This window comes from Anopheles marshallii, chromosome X, assembly GCF_943734725.1.
Source record: "Anopheles marshallii chromosome X, idAnoMarsDA_429_01, whole genome shotgun sequence".
Lineage (NCBI taxonomy): Eukaryota > Metazoa > Arthropoda > Insecta > Diptera > Culicidae > Anopheles > Anopheles marshallii.
The window spans coordinates 15,209,785-15,234,049 of record NC_071325.1 but is presented as its reverse complement, the minus strand read 5'-3'; the positions used below and the strand labels follow the sequence as shown (position 1 = coordinate 15,234,049).

The following is a 24,265-nucleotide window of genomic DNA, read 5'->3' as shown; positions in this document are numbered from 1 at the left end:
TTATTTGAATTTGAGTGCCACGATACATTCCTAGAAAAAATGGACTTGCTTAGTGAATGGCAGAAGCGTATAAAATATAACGAGTTGAGCGTCTATCGAATGGAGCTATCAAACTACCATTTGATAATTTTTTTTTTAAGAGTAAAGGTTCTGTTATGTTAAAAGAGAAGATATATTAGAATAGTAAAGCAATATATTAAGATCACAAAGGTGAGTTTTCAACGCATTCGTTCTGAATAACCACATCTAGTCTGCGGAATATAACTGAAATAATCCGGACGAAAAGACCTACAAGTGTATTACATTTTACTTACTTTGAATGCTTCTCGGAATTTGTGGCTCATGATGTTATACAGCACCGGATTGATGCAGGTTGAGATGTAGTACAGAATACCCGACACACATGTAAGAATCTCGAATGCTGTCCGTATAGCAGCGTTTTGGTTGTGGTCATTTGCATAAACTGCCATAAGTCGCTGCGCATGAAATGGGGCCCAGCATAGGAAAAAGGCTATGACGACGGCCACTAGCGAGAAGGCGAAGATATCATTAGTGAGCGGTTGTTTTGTCCAGCGTTGCTGCCATAATCGTTATTTACGAACCATGATTTATTTGACTGTAAGTTATAAATATTACTTTGTCATGTGGTCTAATAGCAATGAAATAGTGTTTGTTAATGTTTATCGACTCTAGAAGTCGTGTAATCATTAATTTCATATTAGTTCTTCTTTCATTATCGAATGTATTAAAATAGATATATTTTATTATTTATCATTTAAAGTAATTTTATAGTTAAATATTATAGTGGCGGTAATGACAGGACATAAATAATTTTTGAATTTTTTTCTGATGAATTATAGATAAAGCCATTATCGTTTAAATAAATAATGAATGATTCGTTGAAGTCCGATGTAGATGGCGTCAATTCGCTACATTCGTGGTAGTTAATAGGCTATCACAGTCAGGATGCCACAAATATGTTGGTTTTTATGTCACATTATCGTATGCATTTATTTAATTGGGTTGGTTTAGCCTTTTTATATACAAGTTCCCTCCAACCTAAAAGGTGTATCCAGTATGCTTTCATCTTTTGTAGCTAGGAGGACAGACACAATTTTACAAAATTAGCAGTCAACCATCAACAGACATTATTTTCGAACTATCAGCGTCACAACGGAGCAAAAAAGTTTTATATCGTCATGGGCTTCATGTACGCCGTATAAATTCTTTTCTATAAAGTCTTTTGAGATGTCTTCTCATGTTTGGTGGCAGGTCAGAGTGTGTATCAGAAGCCTAGAAGAGGCTAAAGATGAATATCGAATGAAATGTGACTTCGTCGTTTCCTATGGAGGTCGCTGCTTTTGGCCAAACAGTGATGAAATACTTGATCAAAATGGACATTGCTATGCGAAAGTATCAGTTGTGGCCTAGAAGTAGTGGTAGACGGTGACGATGATAGGTTTCTTTTCGACGAAACGCACAGCAGCGGTCTTAATGGATGACAAATGTGGCTGACCACGACTGACATTTTCGTATTCAAACTTTCTTATGACTCGTAATACTATGTTCCTGAAAAAGGTATATGGTTATCGATCACCGAGAACAAAGTTATATCCTTCAAGGCATTTAACGAATTGGGATATGGTCAAATAATGAAGTCTCAACGCTTTTGTTATCAGCAGTCAGTACAACGCAAAGAGGTATGCGGATGTTAGGACTGCCCCGGTCTTGCTCATCATGCAAAGAAATCACTAGAGATGATGGGCTGTGAAGAGATATAGATAGAGGTTACATCGAAGACGTTAAACCCGCTCGATGGTTCTCGGCCAAGAAAACGGCTAAACAGACGCATATTTAGCCACGAAGACCACGCATATCAGGCCAGATGATGTTCCGTGACCACTAAGGCCTCCAAAAACTAAATCAAAAGTTGACATTCATGTTTTGAGAGGTTTTTTGGCAGTTGCATTTGACCAGCGGATAATCTCTCAGAAGGAGCGACTTGTTAAAATTCGGTCTCCGCGGTATCCTGGAAAATGTGTGTAACTTGGATGCCACATCGACGGTGCTCGGTTGTCAAATCTTCGCGCCTGACTGTCAAACAGGCGCTCCACGGAAAGCGCTGCCGTGGAAACGCCGTCTTGTTCAATATGAACAACTATGCGGAACAGGAGGCGCGGATAAGTTGACAACCAACTCAAACCGAGCTGAACCGAGCCAAGCCGATGTTCAGTATTGAAAACACAAGCTATACACGTTTTCCGGGGTACCACGACCTAACATCACCGTGTTCATATTTTTTTATTATGTGAAACCGTGAGGACGACATCATAATAACAATTCAACACTAGAACAATAAAAACATTTTTTTTTGAGAATCTTCCCCGCAGTTTGCGCATGTTTGTTTTAAAGTGTCGGGACCCTTGCATGAAAAGTGTGCCGACCCCTGTTTTACGCTATTTGAGAATTATTTATAGAGTGATCCAGCAACTGAGGAGTAGTCCAATCATTGAACCGTTTGCATGTAGTTTATGTAGTTTCCACATTCCTTCCTTTTCTGAAAGGAAGGCGTTTCACATTCTATTCGCGGTTATTTTGCTTTCTCTGAACCAATGTGCATAAATGAGAACTATTACATTGTTTTTAAATTTACTCGGATTCTAAATGCATGGTCGTAATTATGTGAGAATCAAGAAAATGATTTATTTTTCATTGGCTGAACTAAAGAACTAAATGGTTGCGGTTAGATAAAAGCAAACAGGAGACGGAGTAGGATTGATCCTGCGTTCATGTTCACCAATCTTAGCTGTAGGTAGTGATTAGAATAATGTTTATGGGGTTAAATAAACATGCAAATCCTTTGAACCATTTTCATACGCATTGCGTTGACACGGGTTGAAATTTGAACCACATAAATACAGTCCATAAAAAAAATCATGCCATTATATCGTTTGAACCTTCAATTTAAACCTTTTAACCCAAATAAATATTGTCCAATGATAGAATTAGCTGTAACTTACCTAGCATTTTCACCACATGCCGCGTGCTGTTGTAGTGCGCCCGAGTGGAATAATTTATTCGACCATCCTCCGATGCTCCCGAGAGTTGCTGTTCTAGTTTTTGGTGACTGTCTGTAACACTCGTCGAGCTACTACCTTCTCGAAACCCAACAGAAGAACTGCCCGTGGAACAATATTGAGACGGCAGCAAACTTTGCTTGCGCCTGTGATGATGGTGTAGATGGTGATGAGATGGTCTGGCAAGCGACATAACAGACTCTTTTGCCGCTTCCTCCGATCTTCGATGCTTTCGCACTGGGCTTGCTGGATAACTTTTTGCGTAGTGCAGGTAAGGCGACGATGGCGTTGACAAACTGTCGGTAAGCCGTGGATGTTGCATCGAGCTTGCAAGTACACTCTCGCTATAGTGATGCAGTGGTGAGACATTCTGATCGCAGTGCAATGTTACTACCGTTCTTTGTGCACTGCGCTTGAAAATGCTGCGCTGTGTACAATAAGGGCGATAAAATGTAAACAACATGTCTAATTTCAATAATAAGGGTGATAAAATGTAAACAACATGTCTAATTTCACTCCTCTCGTGCCGCACATCATAGCTGTACAATCACACATCATAGTGAAAATAATCGAGCTGGGCAGGGGCTTTGCTAACTGTTAACTGCTATTGCTAACTAGGTTCAAACATACCTTGAGCCGAACGCTCGAGCTTCGATAAGTCCCGCAACGAACTACCTTCGACCGTCGCAGTTGTAACCAGATTAGAATGTAAAGTATTGTTATCACACTCATCGGACAGACAAAAACGAGCACAGTAGAGATGAAGAAAAGATGCTTCGTCTGTTCGTGGCGTACAGTACACATACGAAATTGTGTGTCAATTTGCATCGATAGAGCCTGTGAAGTGAGATAAATAATGGTGTTTAATATTGGTCGGTTTTGGCCAATTTAAGTATAATGTTTAAAATGACAACACTAAAATACCTGTGGAATGGCTAAGCTAAAAGCAATCACCCAAATAGTTATCACAAACCGGACTGCTCGCGATAGTTTGGACATTGTGTGTGACAGGAAGGGTTTGCAGATAGCGACGTACCTGTTTAATATAAAGCGATGTAACGAGTTTTACTATTTTCCTGTTGCAATACTTCGGCGTCATTCGTACCTTTCTACAGTGAATGCCGTTATTGTAAGGACTGTCGCGTTGACAGAAGATTCAGAAGCAAAGCTTACTATTTTACAAACAGTGTTACCGAAGGGGTATGGGAACCTGTACCAGGTATGGTAGATATCCTGTGGTACGCCTGTGTTAAGAAAAATGGAAATTTATTTTCTCAAAAAAATACAATTTTCTATAATAATATAAATATTGCGAATTATTTGTGCATATTTTCAGATATATATGTGAGCGAAGCGGGTAAAATCGTGAAGCAGGAGAAAGAGAAAGAGGATCCCCAAAAGGGAAGAGAGAAACAGAAAGACAGAAGAAAGTGTGCAAGTGTAGTAGGGTGTGCTATAAAAAATTATAGCACAATCGTGTAAAAGGAGTGCATAGCCTGCGAGAGAGCATAATTGTTAATCACAATGATAGTGGAAAGTAGAAGATAACAGTCGCAGTTGGCAATCGGAGTTGAATTTGGAAAATAAATCTGTATCATTATACCCTTCTATCATACATATATCCTTATTGTTTATTAATGAGTTTACAAAATCTAGAAGAACTTTTTTAAATATCTTAAATATTAATAATCTGATAAAATACATTAAAGGTTATTGTGAAATCAAAGTAGACTGACAAAGCTATTTGAATTATTTGAAATTCAATATTGTTATTACTTGAGTAGCAAAAGATAGTCACAACATCAATAGAGTAAAACAAAGCATTAGGTACAAATATGTTTTTAGTATCTACTAACCTGTAATCAATAGCAGTAAATCCGAAATTGCTAAACTAAAAAGGTAGTAATTGGTGGCGGTGTGCATAGACTTATTACGTGATATAACAATGCAGGTGATGATGTTTCCAAGCATCCCGATCACGAAGATGGTGGAGTAGATGATACTTATCGGAATGACGATCCATAATGCATCCCTTATTTCGAATGGTATGGTACCATTTGCGCTCCCATTCACTGCATCAGCATTACCGGGTTCAGCTTCTCCCACAGTTAGGTTGAAACTCACATTCAATCCGATACTTATGTGCTCTTCTTGGCTAAATGTTAAATTGATAGTACCATCGACATCTTTTATCGCTGCCTGGGTATTGGTCAATATTCTTCTCTGTGTGAGAAGTCGATGCACGGTTCGGTTTGAAATGGAGTCCCATTGTCCAGAACCTCGTAATCCCTGGTTCTGATGGTCGAAGGAACTGTAGGATATCATCACGCTTGCTACACTGTGTTACATTAGACTTGCTAAATGAGTGAACCTTGATGAACCCTAGATGATAAGAAAAATCCGATTAAGCTCCGTTGTTCACTGTCCGTAGAGTGATAGCAGAGTCATATATGTATATGTAGAGTGATAGCAGAGTCATATATGTTAAGAAATCTGGAGGTTCGGGATGAACATCATTCGAAGTTCTTCGAAAAAATAAAATCTAATATTTATTCGAGTAAATCGATAGTTTGATTTTCATTTGTTGCATTTTACCCATTATTAACGTAATTACAAACAAAAAAATCTCCGTGAGTTTGGTTTGGATTTTTGTTTCTCACTCGATGTTATGGTCAAAAGTTATAAAAATCAACATTTATTCAAGATAAAACGAAAATTGTATCAATTAGGAGAGATCCTTAATCTAATTTATTATGCTATTTTATTCCATTACACAGTTTTGGGGATGTTATAACATAAGTTTCATTAAATAACTGCTATTAAAAATAATTTGAGTGTAGGCTGATAGGATAGGATAGGACAGTTGATTATGTTGTTGATAATTATAATTTAATAATGAAAAAAAAAAAATAATTAAAAATTGTTTACGATAGGGATTAAAGTGATAAAAGCATAAATATAAGATTACTGATGTTTCTATTTTATTATATTCCCTTATTTATTATTACGCCCGGCATATATTTTCATCCGTCAAGAAGCTTATGTTTAATAGATCTTAATTACATAGAACTTCCTGCAAATCGCTTATTTCCACATTACTATTCTCACAATTATCGTCACTACTATAGACGTTTCGCCGGTAAATATTTTCTAAAAGTTTATAAGTTTATTATGAACATCAAATTATGTGAAGATTTTTTAGCCTTTTAATTACATTGCAGAAGTTATCAGATCATTCAAACATTTTGTTATAAACTGTGATGCCTTAAAATGAGTTGATATTTTTCAAATCATAATAATCACCAGAAACAAAGATATAGTGCCGATTATATTATAGCTATAATACATGAAGTGCTCGTAATAGTGTGCATGAAAATATGCAAAAACAAAAAAATACGTATTTCATTGTTGTGTATATCATTGTAGATATCTCTATATATACATCTCTATATATCTCTCTGTCATATCTCTCTTCAATATGTTTTATTTTTCGCATAAAAATAAGTGCTTCATATTTATTTTACGGGCTATGTATATTGGCAGAGAACGATAAAATTGATTTTTTTTTTCAATATTTTCTTTTCAATAACTTTTCAAGGGGCACCTACGGGCAGCTACTTTTTCCACGAGATGAAAGAAGAAATGTTACACTACAATGTGGTTTGAAAAGATGTTTAAAGTTTTTTGAAGCTTTTGAAATATATGAAGTTAAACATGAAATTATTAAAGGGTTATCATAAAATGATGCTGTTTTCAACTCTTTTCATAAATATAAAATATATTATTATTGGACTTTGTACTGCTGTTAGATAAATGTATTTGTTGATTTAATATTTTTTGTATAATTTACATTAAATTATTGTTCCAATTTTTTTTTTATTAAACAAGGAGAGCCAGGCCGTATTGCTACTTTCCAAATTGTTATTGGTTATCAAAATCGGTGAAGAACTTGGTGAGATTCAGAATTTTGAAGTTGACATAAATTTTCATTTCATTTTCATACATTTTCAAAATTCTAACTTTGACCTCAGCAGACAGCGAAATGAACATCAATAAAAATGAGGAAATATGTAAACTTCTTAGTTTCATCTTCTAATTTATCAAAAAGTATTGGGAGAAAGAATAGGACAATTTTGATTTTTGAGGTTTTTTCCCGCTAAATGTCCAATGAGTTTATTAAATTAATAAGTAACGCGAAGATTGTCAATTTTCCCTTCTTTTATATCAAGACGTAACACTAGACGTAACCCTCCTCCATTAATTACGTAAAATTACGTCGACCCTCCCCCTCCTTGTTTAACATTTTTTTCATGATTTTTTTTTAATCAATATATTTAATTCCATCTTATTTCAACAAATGCAACAATAAACAAACAGACTGCCTAGTAAATTAAATATTCACGCCAGACTGATTTACTTAATCATTGCGATTTGAAGCGGTTCTAGAACCTTTTTCAATCTATACACCTTCGATACTGCATACGATACTTCATTAACAATGTTACTTTTCGGGCAGTTCGTATAATGCATCAATCATATTTCATATAATCATCATATTCGTTTCATATTTTACCTAAACCCAAGCCAGGCACCGGTCTTCACTATAACGGACCGGACCAAAATCCCATACGGATCAATCCTCCGTACGCAGAACTGACTATTCAGCTACGGGTAAATAAAGTCACAGAAAGCCACAAATGGCCGGCCTCTTGATGTTGTTGTACCGATAAAGAAAAAGAAGGCCATGTTTAGAATAAAGATAAAGAATTTTCTAATTCGCTTAAAGAATTCGCTAATAGTCCACCTAAAAAAGCTAAAGAAGCTTTGGTAGCTTACACTACATAGTACCAAGATGAATAGATGTAATCTATGAAGAAAAAGAATTCGTACGTAAATTATTTATCCGTAGTATTAGCAATAGCAGTTATTGTTTTGAGTTATGTTTCTGTTGTGCTTAAGAAGGTTTGAGCAAGCGGCAGAAAACCTCGGGTGGATATTACCGAGACAAAAACCTAGATGATGGTGGCACCAGCTAACAAATCATAACTTGCGCAGGGATGACGTACAAATAGGTGAACGAAGTCGTCCAAAATTTCACCTATCTTGGGTCAAAAGTCAACACCGACAATAACATTGATGTTGAGATACGCGCTAGGGTCTTTCTTGGACGCTAGGGTTACGCTGCTAACCGGTCTTTTTACAGTCTGAGGAAACTTTTTCACTCAAAACACCTATCGCAACGAACGAAGCTGGGACTATACAGACCCTGTATAGTTCCAGTACTAACCCTCTTAACCGGATTCGAGAGAAAGATGCTCTGAAGGATTTTTGGCGCCGTGTGTGTGGAAGGACAATGGAGAAGCCGCCACAATGACGAGCTCTACGAACTGTACGGCGAACTTACTGTCGTACAGCGGATTAGACATTCCGGGCTCCGGAAGACTGCTTACGTTAATAGAATGACACCGGACGACCCAGCCTGTAAAGTCCGTTTAGATCGTCCACATGGACAGAGGAGGCCCCCCTACAGCAAGCCAAGACCGCGAAGCGGTTGTAGCACCGGATAAGTAAGTAAGTAATAACAAAACCCTAAAAATACTGCCAAAGCTTCAACAGTTGTATCAAACTAGAGTACTTCCCGAGTAATGGAAACAGGCTAAAATAATAGCAATATCTAAATCCAGGAAAAACAAAAGTCTAGCAGCTAACTACAGACCCATAAGTTTTTCAAGCAGCATAGGGAAAATATTTCGAGAGCTGAGGTGTTCCCCAGGGCAACAATTTGGGACCGTTACTGTTTTCGTTGTTTATTAACGACGTTACTACTGTGGTCACTAAATCGAGCTGGCTACTCTACGCTGACGACGTTAGAGTTTTTTTCCGGATCAATGCATGTCTGATTGCAAAGATCCATTGACTGTATTACTAACTGGTGCCAAAATAATGACCTGCTAATTTCAATTGATAAGTGCGCGTCTATGTCCTTCTTTAGATCAGCTCGTCCTTTAGTCCTTGGGTACTCGATATCAGGGACGCTACTACAACGGAGTGACACTATCGGGGTCTAGGGGTTCATTTGATGTCCCTCGTCTGTTGTGTGGTCCAACAAGTTAGAATCTGATCAGAAAAAAATTACACATCTTGTCTTACGTTTTACTCTTTGGCGTAATGTAGCTTTTCGTCCGACATACTGCACTCGTTGTTTGTTGCTTGGTTTACAGACCCTCGTAAACCATAGTAGACGTGCCCAACGTTCGTTAATATGCAATCTGCTTGTTGAAGAGATAGACTCACCTGAACTGTTAACTCTTATAAAAATATATGTGCCACCTAGAACGTTTCAAAATTACCGACTACTTCGAACTGACCAAACAAGACGAGCATATAGCGAAAATGAACCCATGACTGCTATGGCACTTAAATACAACGTATCTTATTACGATTTTGACTGACACTTTTCGACGTATGTTTTAACCAGGACCACTCTCTACCCTGTGTGACTGTACTCCTTAGGCTAATTTTTAAGTTAAGTGATAAGACCAGTCTGTTTAGCCAATCACTTTACAATTACAAATACAAATATAAATACATTACTACATAGATAAGCCCGTGTGATAAGCGTGTCTAAACAGTATAAACCCTTGTTACAATAGCTTGTTACATGAAATGAAACAGCTAGGCAGTGATAATAACGTAGAATTAGTTTTTTGGTATTCATATGTGCTTCAGCTTGTACAGGTATAGGTTTAATATATGTGGATGTGTAAGGAAGTGAAAGAGGATTGAAAAAGAAAGAGAAAAACACTGAGCGCGAGCGAAGCAAGCTTAAACAGGTGAGAAGAGGTGTGGAAGAGAAAGAGAAGGAATAGAAAGAATATAATTAGCCACGCGCGGCTGGATTAGGGATTCGCGTATCGACGGTCAAAGAGGAAGCACACTGAATTTGTAATCCGTTATCTTTTAATAAATACTCCCCACTATTCTCTTCAACTTTACATATAGGTTAGGTGAGATTAGGTGAGATCACATATAACTGATCAGTGAGTTTTTATGTATCTTTTCCCACTTACTACGCATCATCATCAACATTATCATCGTATATCAACAATGTTTTCCAACTCTAATTCAACAATGAGAAGAGTCAAAGCGGACGGACCCATTACATACGATCAAAACACGAGCTATGCGCAAGATACGAAATATTCTAATAAAACTACTACTACTGTACTACTTGACTATCTGTACTACCTGTACTACCTGTACTTACTTCCTGACGCTACATTTAAGCGGCCTTACATGATACTACCTAATATCTACCAGGCGCCTCCATAGGTATATAGTGAGTAATATTTTTAATATTTTTCATATTTATTTAAAACTTAAAATTAAATTAAAAATAGTCCGTCTTGGACTACAGAAATTAACTAATTTGATGATTTACATAATGGTGTACAAGGAACTGTTCTAAGTCCCCTATTATTTATCTCATTTATAAATGACTATAATAATGTTTTATCTTGTAATAGACACTTGCTTTATGCAGAAGATATCAAAATGTTTCTTCCTGTATTTTCCTCAAATGATATATGTTTGGTTTAATCCTATCTTGACTCTGTATTTTCGTGGTGTATGTCTAACGGTCTAGAACTTTGGGCAAAAAAAGCTACTCTATATCTTTTGGTCGTCCCAACGCTAAGAAAATAGTCACAAACTATGCACTACTCATCTTTACCATACAACGAGTGCCTTTTGTAAAAGACCTTGGTGTATGGCTTGACAAATCATTGTCCTTTAAGGAGCGTATAAATATTGTAGTGGCTAAAGCTCGCAAAGCAAAGTTCTTGGGCTTGTCGTCTTTAAACGGCTATTTGTGACGCTCTTTTTTTGAAGGCGCTGTATTGCTGTTGGGGCCCTGAGAAATCTAGGCTCTGGCCGGTGTCATCCCTGCGGAACAAATCCATCATCCTATCTTGCTTTGACAGATTTAATTGTTAGGAAGGCAGAGCGAGAAAGTATGATGATTTTTCCCGCAGGGATTGCAATTCAACGAATAGTAAAATATTGAAAAAAAGTTTATTTATCGCATAGCTATTGGGTCTTTGATTCGCAAATCGAATGTCTCGATACCTAGGGAGAGTAGGGACTCTATCCGTTGTAGGGAATTATAGATGTCTAGTTAGTCACTCCTTTCACATGCGCAAGCTTTTTCATTGCTAAGATTCTCCTCAACAATATTGATGCCCCATTTTTACTATAATCATTAAACCTATATGTTCCTTGTCGTCGTCTCCGATCGCGTCCTCCTCTGCTCATTCCAGTCCGCGTTATTTCTTACTAGGCTTATTTTTTCTGTGAGCGATGAAATCATTCAACAGCTTTGCTCACCTAGCAACATCTTGATATCTGCTTTCCGGGCCCGATTAATCAACGATACCTTGTAATCATCTGTGTTTAGTTAAATTTTTCACCTACCATCTTATTATATTTAAGATTAATCTATAAGATTATTTTTGTTAAGCCTAATAGGTGGAAGTCCATAGTCATATACATTAGAAGAAACAATAAAAAATAAACAATACTGCTTGTTCTGCTAATATGTATCAATATTATATATACTTTACCATTTCTTAGCACCCCTCCCCCCTCCATAGTTCGCATCCAAGCGTTTAAATAAATAAAGTACATAATAACCTAAATTTATCTTACTTGTTGAAGAAAATAATGTAGTTTCAGGATACCGATTGCTTGTATAAAATTCGTAATCCAAGAAACAGTATAGCTTCCACTACTTAATTCACGGAAAGCTAAGCAACAACGAAACGCTCAAACAAATGAACATTACAAACTGGGACAAATGCGAAAAAAGCAATGAAATAGAAACGTTAGAACACAAGTACGCAACATGTGCCATGATAAAATGGGGAATGGGATGGGATTTTTTTAAGTAACCAAACAATCAAAAAGCTTAAAATCTCGTAGCAATTTATTTGCAAAAGAATTTGTTTTCCCTGACACTAACAAGATAGGAGCGGGTTTCAAACACTTCATTAATTACATAAATGAAACATAGTTACATAGTCAAAATCCCGATGTAGACCTACGTGAAGAATTGTTTAGTATAGATGTTTAGACTAAGATGTTTTATGTTGAAATGCAGCTTTTGTTTGAATCTTAAAAACAAATTTGACGTAATTCCAAATGTGTTTGATATTTTGATTGATATTTTACCTGTTACTTGTTTATACCTGTTATACCAGTTTACTTTTTGATATTTTACATTCTGTAATGTAGATAATTTACTTATCAGCCTCTTGTGACTGCTTTCCAGAATTTGATTATTGAAACGTGTAGCCTACAATGTAACTGATGATACGGAACACTGGAGCAGAGGATATAAGGATGATATTAGAGGGGGGTTGATAATTGTTTGGCCAATGATAGTAAAACATAATGTTTTTGCATTTTTTTTATTCAACATACATCCCTTCAAGGGTGATAAACCGATTATAGCGGTCTTTCTTAATTGTTCATTGTCTTAATGAAACAACACTTATTTTTCTTCAAATGAGGCCGTTTTTTAGGCGATTTCGTCCTTCAAACGCTCCAATAACTTGAGTCGCTGTCGCTGTTAATAATTTTTCCTTTTTTAAGATAGTCGATGAAGATTATTCCTTGTTTGTTGCGTTTTTCACCGCTTTGGAGCGTCCAGTCCACTCGGATAATTGTTTATTGGACTTTGGAGTGTAGTGGTGAAGCCAAGTCTCATCCATGGTAACATACCGACCGGAAATCTTGGAATTATTTCGCTCAAACAGTTCCAACACTGCTCCGAATCATTAACTCGTTATTGTTTTTGGTCAAATGTGAGGTCAAATATCCAAATACTCGTGAATGATATGGCCAACACGTTCCTTCGATTTCTTTGAGGTGTCAGCTATCTCAATCAACTTCACATTACGGTTGCTTTTAACAATTTTGTAGATTTTTTAATATTTTCGTCTGTCTTTTGGGCGTCCACTATATTCACCGTCCTCAGTGCTCATTTCACCACGTTTAAATTTAGCATAATTTTTGATGGTTGATTTTGGTGGAGCAGTGTCCAAAAACTCTTCATCCAGCCAATTTTTGGTTTCGACTGCACTTTTCCCCTCCAAATAGCAATATATTATCATCACGCGGAATTCATTCTTTTTCATGATTACTCAAAACACAAAAGTTGCGTCACAAAAAATGCTTTAGCTCACTAGGTTATTGTCCGAGTGCTGTCAAATTTTGACAGAATTCGTTTCAAGTTTGGTATGAAATAAAAATGATATGGATTTAAATCCATTAACCCCATCTATATGCCAGGCCAAACAATTATTAACCAACCTGTTAACATTAACATGTCTGTTCGATGTATAATGTAAACTGCATTACAAGATAATCAAACAATAGATTATACAGATAGATAAAAAATGTGCCACCGCATTTTAAAGAACAAGATCAAATAATATTTTAATTCTTTTCTTTACCAAGACACAACAATGTTCCTTTTTTTGCTGTATGTTTGTATGGAAATTCCTCTACCACAGCCAAATTCTTGCAGATCTGACCACGATTTATCAAAAAGAAAAAAAAACAACATCAAAGTGGTTAAATAGTAGAACGAGCTGTAAAGCTGTTTTTATTGCGGGAAAGTTTACATCAAATTGTTATCCAAAACAACCATTTCAAACTTGTGAAGCATTTCGCAATTTTACAGGGTTATTTAAAAGGCAAGGTACAGATAGGATAAATAAATTAAAATTCAACCACAATAGCGGGATGTAGAAGGAGGGCAAAGTGAAATATTTTTTGCAATGTTTTTTAAAGGCTCTCGTTCACACACGGTTTGGTGTAAGGCATACTGCCAAAGCTCTCTTTGCATATTAAAACGTGATTTTTACGAATATGAGTGCATTTGATCAGTATAATATACCGGGATGTAAAAACGTGGCAACATGCATGAAGAATCGTTCTTGTGAACTGAGCTGCATGCTGTGATAAATATGTGTAACTGTCAAGTAAACTACAAATTGACAAGAATTTCATATTTTCGTTCAGGGGAAGGTTGACAAGGTAAATGTAAATGTAGTGGTGGAATTTGTAAGCATGCAAACTATTTTTGAGGTGCTCCAAGGAGCAATCTTCGATATTTCAACGAAATTTGATTGAAAATACGTTTTTCTTTTGAAAATGCACGATATTTATCATTAAATATCACGAATAAATAAAAAAATCACATGTTTTCGTAAAAGTTCTATTGTACTTATAGTGATGTTATGGTTCCTATTGTGATGTTATCGTCCACCAAGAGTGCTGCTATTTGTTGTTCATCACTTTTCTTATAACACCGAGGTAATGAACCAGTTTCGTTCTCCATCTTTCGTAGGACCTGTGTGCAGTTTTTCCGAACTTTAGAGGTAATTTTTCCTTCAAATGATAAGAATAAGTAGACTGTTTCATCCCAAAAATCTTACGCCGTCCACTGATTTTCATAAATTTCATTCCAATCCATAATTTTCATAAATCCAATCTACATTCTGCATTTCCCCTACCTAATACAGGCTATCCGGATAACGGTCTCCACCTTCTTGTAGGATGATATTTTATTCCAAATAATTTGTTTCATGTTTGTTTCAGTTTAAGTAACGTTAGTTGAGTACAGTTTTAACTGTGAACCTTTATACTTCCACAAACCGCAAAATTGATAGGGCTCTTGCAACCGTGTCTCTTGTTGATTAAAGGCCCTCCTGCACGTTGCCTCATTATTTAACTCAAAGCAACGTGACTAGATTACACCTACCTCGATATTCATACTCTTTTATAAAAAAAATAATTTCCCTTGATATTTGGTCCAAATTATGGAAACAGACGGAGTATGGAGATACAAACCATAAAACCCGACATCTAAGAAAGTCAACATTTTTTGGGCCATCAATGTGATCAGGATTTTGAAATGCTTTCCTTGGCATGTCATACTTCGATTTTATAGCATTTTTCTTGGAAAATGTTTATCGTCAAAAAATATTGCTAGTTTATAAGCCTCGAATATCGCATATCTGATCTAAGGATTATTATCCCAATCGTTTTCTGTAGTGCGTCACACCTGCGTAATTGGTTTCTTGATGTTACAGTTTTCTAATCAGTTTTAAATGGTTAAAGAAGCTATTTATATATAGTTATAACTCTTGCCATGCTCAAGTAGTTCAAAATATGGAAATCTATTATGTTCATCGATTAGCAGATTGCCACGAATTAGAAAGTGCCACGCTTCTCTTAGTGTAGCGTGCGAAGGAGTTTTCACATATGGACCCAAAGGTGATTGGGAATGAATGATACTGAATATGAGACAGTTGCTTATTTTTATTAGACGTGCACTACGATATCAATAAATGTATTCTTTTATTTTTTTTGTTTTTGTTTTTATTCGAAAGGAGGTCGTATTGCTTGATGAATTCTTGTAATAATATTTCGAAATACCTCAGAAATAATTCTACCTTTCTCAATTCAGTGTTGGGGAACCAGGGAGGACTTATCGTCATCATTACAACGTTGCTATTTATACATGGCAGATTTTGAAAAAAAAAAGGGAGACAGCAACATTTTATTCGCATAGAGCTTTCACATCAAGAAAAAAACCAATACATTTCGAAAGATGACACTTTTGGGATGGATAAGCTTACAAACGAACTATTTTTAGTTTCCCAAGGGATGCGATGTACTACAATTGAAACAACATGTATGGTGAAGTTATTTGACGCTAAGGATAAATTTTGATTTGCGTGAATATTATATTTGGGCAGCGGCGGTATTAACGGTTTGCGAGTGGTTCCAAGTTAACTGGTGTATTAAATATCAACTCTTTTTACATTCATAGCATTAAACAAGGGCGCCATATGTTTCACAACCTACGGCCCAACAAGTCTGCTTAGGGCCCCCTAAAGTATAGATCCACCACTGGATTTGGAGATATTGTAATAACCATGGTAATGTGGTAGCCAACGAGAACATAGTCAATTCGTAATGTATAGTGCTTTCACATTTCCTTTTCGTACAGTGATGACAAATGAGACTCATACCCGTTGTAATCGGAAAGCATTTTCTATGGAAAAATAAATGGAGATAATAACAACGCTACGATGTTATCTACCGGATCTCCAACCACCCGCACAATGTGCAGGCAGGATAACAAAAGCAGGTGCTAGTATTACCTAGTCGTGTTGCAATTCAGCATGCATACACTATTGAAATCATTGGATTGTCGAAGGATATTGTCCAGAATTTATGATTCATGAAAGCAATCAATATTCAAATGAACGGCATGAAACGTAAACGAGGAAATCATTGAGTTTCTTCATCGAGTAACGTCGGATAAAAAATACGAAATTGGCCAAACACATCCAAACATGCGATGGATTTCCAGAAAAAAATTGTACACGTTTCCATTTTGATGTTTTGTTCGATTCTTAGCTGGTGTACTGTCGGACTCCACGTGTAAGGACATATTTAAACTCATACAGTAATTAAAGAACACCAACAATCACTGTATAGTTAAAGGATTTCTTGGACTATCATAGAAAAGTAAAACTCATTGGAGGTTTGAGCTTTAATTTCGTATTTCTTAGAGAAGTGTTTATGAAATTACAATGATTGTTTTACATTTTCGAATCAAGCTAAAGTATTACTTAAAAATTCAATGCACGTTTTACCATTTCTATAAACATATAAAAATTTCAAGTCACAGTGTTGTTATGGAATATCACCGAGACGGCCGCTTTGTATGAATTTTTCGGTCTATGTTTAGTAGGTATGAGAATATGTTTTAGTTTACTTTACATACCACTACACCGACTTGTCACTTTTTTAATTGCTTTTTAATAACGCTGATTAAAAATCCACAAGAATCATCGCAAATTTGAAATGTAAATGATTATTTCTACATTCAAAATATTTCATATTTAATATTCATCATATTTAATTTTGAAAAAAGGTCTCAAACGAGTGTCAAGAGGATACTTCATAAAACGTAATGAATTTAAAAACACTATTAGAGCACTGGTATGAAAATGGTCTTGAAATGAGAAATATTGAATAAAAAAAATTTAATAAAATTTAAACCAAAACTTAACCCAAAAACCAAGCGACCTCGATGCAAGGCGAAAACACAACTAACCATAGCATAAACATCCATTGTAAACACAGAAAAACCCAAACCCGGAAGAAACAAACAGCCACACATTTGCCAAACAAGCGATTGACAAATGTAGGCTGTCCAGCAAAGAGTTTTGATATAAATAAATCCAATCGAGAAGCCTAAGTAGACAGTGCTGAGTTACAGCTCGTGACGAAGCGTGTTGCTGATGCAACTCGAGAGTTTTACATGACGAAGTCAGATCCGTCTCGATTCTCATTTCGAACTATCGAAGTCCCCCTACCCAAGGTAAGGCTCGATAGCTTCTAACCGAAAAACGCTGTGTCCGAAAGTAGAACATCTCCACCTCGTCCGCAACAAAATTGCACCCATGCAATATGTACGTATCGTTTCGGCGCGACAGTGACGCACATCGAAGGTAAACGGAATTCCGCTGACGTTGTGCATCAAATGTGAGGCACTGTTAGCCCATTACTTGAACCCCTGCAGAAGGCACCACACACACACTCACATGTTCTCACATTTTTTATGTGCCTAAAATGAATAGTCGTAAAAAAATGAATTGAGTTTTTCACGTGAAAAACCACTAAATATTTTACGTTCACGTTCATTTTTCTAATTCCACGAAGAAATGTTAAAAGAAATGGCTCATGAAACGCATGAAGAAGAATTTCAATTCGTACCAAAACATTTATGTTTCCCGTTGTTCCAATAATGCGTGCTTTAATAGGTTAATCAGTAGATTCGCGTACTTTAACATTTTTTTTGGTACGTTTTAACGCTAAACTGAGCTCATTCCATAAATAATTGCTCATGATTGGCTTTAGATGTCTCTTTTCTACGGCCAACTCATGTCACAAATGCTTCCCAGGCAACCCTATCCTGTTGCACTAGTGCGTAATTAGAAAGTTGACCCATCATACTTTAATAAGTGCCAACCAGAGAAGTAAACACTGGCAAGGAGCGATAAAATTCTTTCAATGTTTGCTCTCCGTACCGCCATTCTGATTCTGTGGTGCATCATCGGATTATAATTACACCGGTACGATGATCTCATCGCAAAAGCTGTCACCAAGCGATGCCAATGATACAAGCATGTAAGCTGCATTCTGCTAAGTTCTTATTGGACACGTTATTGGAAGGAAACTGCATTCTTTTTTCATTTGCTAATGGACCGATCCTTTAATGGTACGAATCGATTCACTTCAATAATCGTAGAAAATCCATTAGCCACAGAACACTGTGACCGTTGGACCTGACTCGGGATTGTCATACACACATTTTGTTTTTTTTTTTTACTTTAAGGAAAGAATTTCCTTTGCCCACTCTTGATATTTTTCAAGATATTTTGTATTTGATAGTATTGTTTGTGTAGCTCTTTTTCTTACCATGTTTTAGTTTTTTTTTTATTAATTTAGATTCAGGCGCGGTCCGATGGTTTATTGATACCTGTCTTCACACGACAGGACCAAGAAAAAGTCTCATCCGGACCATACCGCCGTAGCTGGGACTGGAATTTTCCGGGTACGTGTTGAATTAAGTCGATACGACGTGGTAATTGTAACGAAAACATGAATGGTTTTCTATTAAATAATCCCTGGGCTTAAGATTAAATTTCATAAATATTAGTCTCAGTAAAATTGTACTAGTTTTTCATAACAAACAAACTAGACTGAGCACAATTTGAAGCTCTAGAAATTTAATAAACTGTAAAAATCGAGCTCTCTAGCAAGCGTAAATTTGCTCCATATGCCTTTTTAAACCCATTCTGCTTCCTAAACTTCATCCGTCTATTGTACGGTACGTAGCAAATAATAAATCGTGCAAACTGCTACAGCCGCTTGATCTCGCTAATTGATTTAAATGGTCTAGCATAATCCTTCATGATTTACCGCTTCGTCGCAGCACCCATACCCGCAGCTGACTAGTTTCAATAACTGTTTTAAATGAACTCTGGAACTTCAGGATCATCATATGTCGAAATCAATTTACTAGCATGTCTAATTAGTTGAGATAATACTATTTAGCCGTATGGCTAAGTTCCAGATGCGTCCAATGGTATGTGAATTGAGTTGCACAAAAATTCAATTAAACCGTTGCAGGGTAAAGTTTTTTCTAATTCTCTAGTGGCCCCGATGCTTACTCATATGCTTTCATAACATTAGATTAAAAACTAATACATCAAACACCGGAAGGAAACACTTGTATATTAACACTTTTAAGTCTTAGGCCTTAATGCTGTTTTTCACGTACCATTTTTTTTTTTTGAGTAATCCTTTTCATGGAATTGCCAATAGCACTTCCATTACCATTTAATTGAAATTGCATATATTATTGAAACATTTCTCTGTCTAATCGTAATGATGGACGATCGGAGTATCTGATGTGGGCTGAATGTTTGATCGTGGTTATTAAGAAAAATCTCAAAGGAAATCACTTTAATGTCGTCACACCATCACATCCTTCCATTCGTGGGGCAGATTGGATGCTGCTGTTTTTATTTTTTTTGCTTATTTACCTACATTCACTGGACAACGTATGGCATTTCCATGCCCAACACACCGGCACCGAATAGCATTCGCGAAGCACGATTAGGCGTTAAGATTCACATCTGCACAGACACGCGGTCTCCGTTATTGAAGCGAGAAAGATTTAGCACCATCGCGGTAACATCACGTACTTCATCGCCCACGGGGGCCAACGGTACTGTTTGAAGCGGCCTGGAATTGCAAACGCACGTGCTCTAACAGGCGGCACCGGAAACCGCTAGTTCTCCGGTTGGTAGAGTAGAAATCCGAACTGCTTCGGCAAACAGACCAGCCAAGAATAATCACGGCTAACGATAAGGCGGTAGCAATACACACGGTGCTTTCACCGTCTGTAACCCGATCTGAATTGGCCTGCAGAGCGCATGTTTAGGCGACGAGCTTGCACGAGCTATCTCAAAACGTTGCATGCAACGAGCCTTTTCTGCCGGTTCGGGTGGAGTGTATAGCAAATCGTTGTTTTTTTTTTACTTGTTTTTTTAGCGATAATGCAAAACATGTATGTAGGTTCCACTAATATTTTTCACAATCAATTAATCGTATCCAGCTTAATTGTCTTAAATTGTTTTCTGTTTTTAATTTGCGCCAGTGTTAACTATTATTAATTTGCTATAATCATTATTTGAAGTACAATGTACAAGTACATAAGTTTTTAATATCTTTTTTTATTGTCCTTTTTTAAACCATTTCGCTTCGTAGACTGTCGAACCAACAATACAATATTTATTTGCACCATTTATCTACACCAAAGACAGTATAAAATTCTACATTGTCCTAGTGTTGATGAATGATCAGTTTCATATTTTCAGTTGTTGTGTCCGATCGTAGAGAGTGTACCATCTTAAATATTGTTCGTTTCTTCAACTAAGCAGTTGTGAATTATTAATAATTTACTTACCTCGTGGTAGATATACGACCGGGTCCGTTCTTACGTGAATAAAAAATACTTACCTCGTGGTCTTTGACTGCTGCAGGAATCTTTTAAATTGTGCACGACCGACTTTAGTCAATCCCTACATTTCCGTCGTTCGCGTTCATACGCCATTATTCCATCTCAATTTCGGCCTACGACGCTTCCTCCGTTGTCCTCTGCTCGTCTGACTTAAAAGTACTTGACGGGTTAGGTCGTATGGTTTTGTTCTCATGACATGCCTAGCCAACCGGATTCTATAGCCAGGGGATTCTATTTTGCTGTACAATGCAGAGCTCATCGTGCAAGTCGTCAAACTACTAATTATAACGACTCTTCCATTGTCCTTTTTCAAATACAGGACTAGAACACCTACTGAACAGCTTCTTTTTCAAACCCCTGACAAACAGATACAAACAACTAAATCCAGGGTAGTAAAATTAAAGAAAGTCTAATTAAAGACTCATTTTGCATTAATGTCCCTCCATCGCTATTGTAAATAGCCAAGAAATGTGAAAGACACCCCGGTATTAGTACAAAGTGTTGAATAGACTAATGACTGTTTCATGGCATGTGCCCTAACCTTTCCTTTTATCAGCCGCTTTTTATCATCAGAGACACATGATTAATTATATTGGTAATCATGTCAGTGGTAAGTAAAGAGCGGCGATACTTTTACTATTAAATATTTGTAATGATTGTTTCTATGAAAGAGCATTATATTAAGAATTTAACTTTTATCTATTTTAATCTATTGAAGTGTGTGCACAAGTATTGCAAGTGATGCAAATTTATATACATTATTATAAACGTGATACACATTTTCAAAACTAGTAATTAAAAAAATAAAATAAAATTTGAAATGAAGGCTTTCATTATAATTTGTAAAGATCGTTTTAACATTGTGCGTGTTATTACACAATAACTAGCTAATAAAATATTATTTTATTTTTTCATAAATTTAAAAAAAAATATATTTTACACTTACTAGCCATAAGTATACTATTAATTTTAAGCAACTCGACGTGATCGTTCTACGTAGCTATACAAAATGAGCATTTAGACGATTATTTAGATATTTGATTGCGGAACACTGACCGATGTACACAAGTAAATGGTCAAAAACTATCAAGGGTATTGTAGCTATGAGAACTAGTTATAATCTGAGTTTTTTCTAAAACTTTGTTGATTATCCTATGCGTTTCAAATGCTTGGTGTATGTCAATCAAACTGGATGGTCTCAGTATCTGGTGAACGTTGCCCACAGCAACAACTAATCCCCAGTGAGAATGATTAGACACCGAAAAAAAGGAAATAGTTCCGGAAAGTTTAACCGAAACCAGTTGAAACGCATTGTAAATCATAACATACAGTCCGGTATTGTTGAGAAATGGTTTGTAAGGTAAGATGTACATTCCATAAATGAAATGCAAGATCGTTTATCAGGTGTTTGAAAAACATGTAGGATGATATTGTGTTCAAGTTAAAGTTGAAACAGTTTAAGACCATGCCAGGCAGTGTAAAATGTCTATTAACGTTATATAATTTTATATTTAAACGAGTTGACCCAGTGGTGTGGGTTGTATTGGAAACTGGTGTCTCACATTACAGGACCGGCACCAAATTTTTATTAGGATCGTTACTCCGTAGGAATAACCGACTATGTGTCTCTAAGGTAGAAATAAGTCTAGTAAGCCAATATTAAATTAATTTTGTGATTGTTCTCAGCAGAATTGGTCTACTTATACTTTAATTACATCTACTTATCAATCTATTCTCTTCTACTCTATTCTATGTGTTATTTCTATTTTTTTTTAATTTTGTTTACAATTCCGTTTACATATGCCAGGTCGCTTACATACTCCAATTTATTTAGATAAAAACATACTCCAATATTTAGTTTCTGATACACGCCCGTCTAGAATTAAGAATATAGCAGTTCAAATCATCCAAAATGAGAACAACGTTAAATACATTATTTCGATAAATTATTTTTAATTTCAATTGAGACGGCCAGATCTCCTTCCAATATATGATTTTCAAGGATGTGATACATGTGATTTTTATTTTAATTTATTTAAAGAATTCACTGGCTCATGGTTGTATCCGGGTTAAGCTTTATGATGTATGGATCAGTATGGAATTTATTCAACAATTTTTTACACAATCCACTCACATTTTACGTAGATACCGCACAGTAAGTATGTATGGCCATCATACAAAATAAAAAAGAAAATATCTCAAACATAAAAAAAAAACAATGCTTGGTATTAAAAAAGGAAATAACGAATGAAATCATCAACACAATTTAATATTCTCTAAATCGTTTCACTAGCCTGCACTGGAATACAACTTTTCCAGCAGTCAGCCTCTGCCAAGTAGTTAATGGGGAATCTGTTGCAGAACTCACAGAACAGTAATTTGATATAAAAAAATCGCTTTGCCGTTTGTACCTAAAATGTTTGTTTCGATGCATTACAGATATTTCGGAGCAGATCGTGACCCTTTGCTGGATAGTCTCATAATTGACATTGCGTTTTATGGCGGCACATGCTATTCATGTGAGGAATGTCACCCAAACGCTGCCTCATTCGCAACGTCGGTAGACTGCGCGGCTCTGCGAAACTTTACCGAAATTGTGCGGCGTCATCGGGTAACTTGCGAAGAGCTGCTCACGGATTGTCATTGGCAGAAGGAATCCTTCGATTGCTGTCGCTTCTTTCGCCCACTCGATACGGAGTTTGGACGATGTTTTAGTGTTAATGCAGCTAACTACGTGGGTGTAACGTCACCGGCCCCACCGAGGCTCGTTAGTAACCGGGCGTCCGGTCCGGGGTGGTTGGGTTTTCGTGTACTCGAAGACGTTCAGCTTTATCTTCACGATGAATTCAGTGTGCCTTACTCATATGTTGACCGCTCATTGCGCGAGACTGTGCTCTGGGGCACGCGTAAAGAAATTGTCGTACGTGTAATAGAAATGGAAAATATGGACACAGTACACGAGCTGCCCATTTGGCGACGTAACTGTCGATTCCCTGGGGAAACTGTGGATGAAGGTAAAGTTATTCAAAATGTAGCTTAAAACTAAAATCTTAACATGTAGCATACAATACAATATTTTGGGAGTCCTCCATTCTATCCTTTAAATATCCAAACCAAAAAACTATCTTACAATTTAAGAAAACACATGACTAATCGTCCAATTTGGTTAACATATTACAAACATGAAAGTTATCAAACCAGTTCAAATTCCGGAACTACGATTGTAATGTTGGGCAAATCCCTGTTTGAACTGTCCGATTAAAACTTCACAAATTGAATTTTTATCCTTATCACTATTCCAGCACATCAATTATACCGGTATTATAGCTTCTCCACATGCTCGATCGAATGTTTCTGGAGAACTCAGCTTCAGTTTTGTAATTGTACGCATCACCTAATGCCACGACCTTTGACAATTCCGGGTAATCCGTAGTAAATATTCTAGATAGACCCGTTATAAGACCGGTTTTTATTCTCTCCCTTAACCAGTTTATGAGACTCAAGTATGTTCTTT

General features: G+C 36.4%; 2 protein-coding genes across 2 annotated transcripts; one reads left to right on the top strand and one right to left on the bottom strand.

Annotated features, from left to right (window-relative positions):
- Positions 1 to 5,402, bottom strand: LOC128708426 (pyrokinin-1 receptor-like). The gene is made up of 7 exons (XM_053803407.1): positions 4,934 to 5,402; positions 4,183 to 4,321; positions 4,002 to 4,113; positions 3,708 to 3,914; positions 3,021 to 3,504; positions 315 to 526; positions 1 to 30 (listed from the first exon to the last, which is right to left on the bottom strand). Exons 1-7 carry the CDS (start codon positions 5,400 to 5,402, stop codon positions 1 to 3), a joined length of 1,653 nt encoding a protein of 550 aa, XP_053659382.1.
- A 17,430-nt stretch (positions 5,403 to 22,832) lies between these two features.
- Positions 22,833 to 23,791, top strand: LOC128710590 (uncharacterized). The gene is made up of 3 exons (XM_053805577.1): positions 22,833 to 22,906; positions 23,045 to 23,125; positions 23,191 to 23,791. The coding sequence occupies exons 1-3, from the start codon at positions 22,833 to 22,835 to the stop codon at positions 23,789 to 23,791; spliced, it is 756 nt and encodes a 251-aa protein (XP_053661552.1).
- The last annotated feature ends 474 nt before the right edge of the window (positions 23,792 to 24,265 follow it).

Excerpts from the sequence above, each read along its gene's own strand:
- LOC128708426 (XM_053803407.1), bottom strand. The coding sequence starts at position 5,402 with ATGATATCCTACAGTTCCTTCGACCATCAGAACCAGGGATTACGAGGT. Across the intron at positions 4,114-4,182 it reads ACGGCATTCACTGTAGAAAG|GTACGTCGCTATCTGCAAAC; the intron begins GTACGAATGACG and ends TATATTAAACAG. Across the intron at positions 3,505-3,707 it reads GCTCGAGCGTTCGGCTCAAG|CGCAGCATTTTCAAGCGCAG; the intron begins GTATGTTTGAAC and ends TATTGTACACAG.
- LOC128710590 (XM_053805577.1), top strand. The coding sequence starts at position 22,833 with ATGTATGGATCAGTATGGAATTTATTCAACAATTTTTTACACAATCCA. Across the intron at positions 22,907-23,044 it reads TTTTACGTAGATACCGCACA|CCTGCACTGGAATACAACTT; the intron begins GTAAGTATGTAT and ends TCGTTTCACTAG. Across the intron at positions 23,126-23,190 it reads GTTGCAGAACTCACAGAACA|ATATTTCGGAGCAGATCGTG; the intron begins GTAATTTGATAT and ends GATGCATTACAG.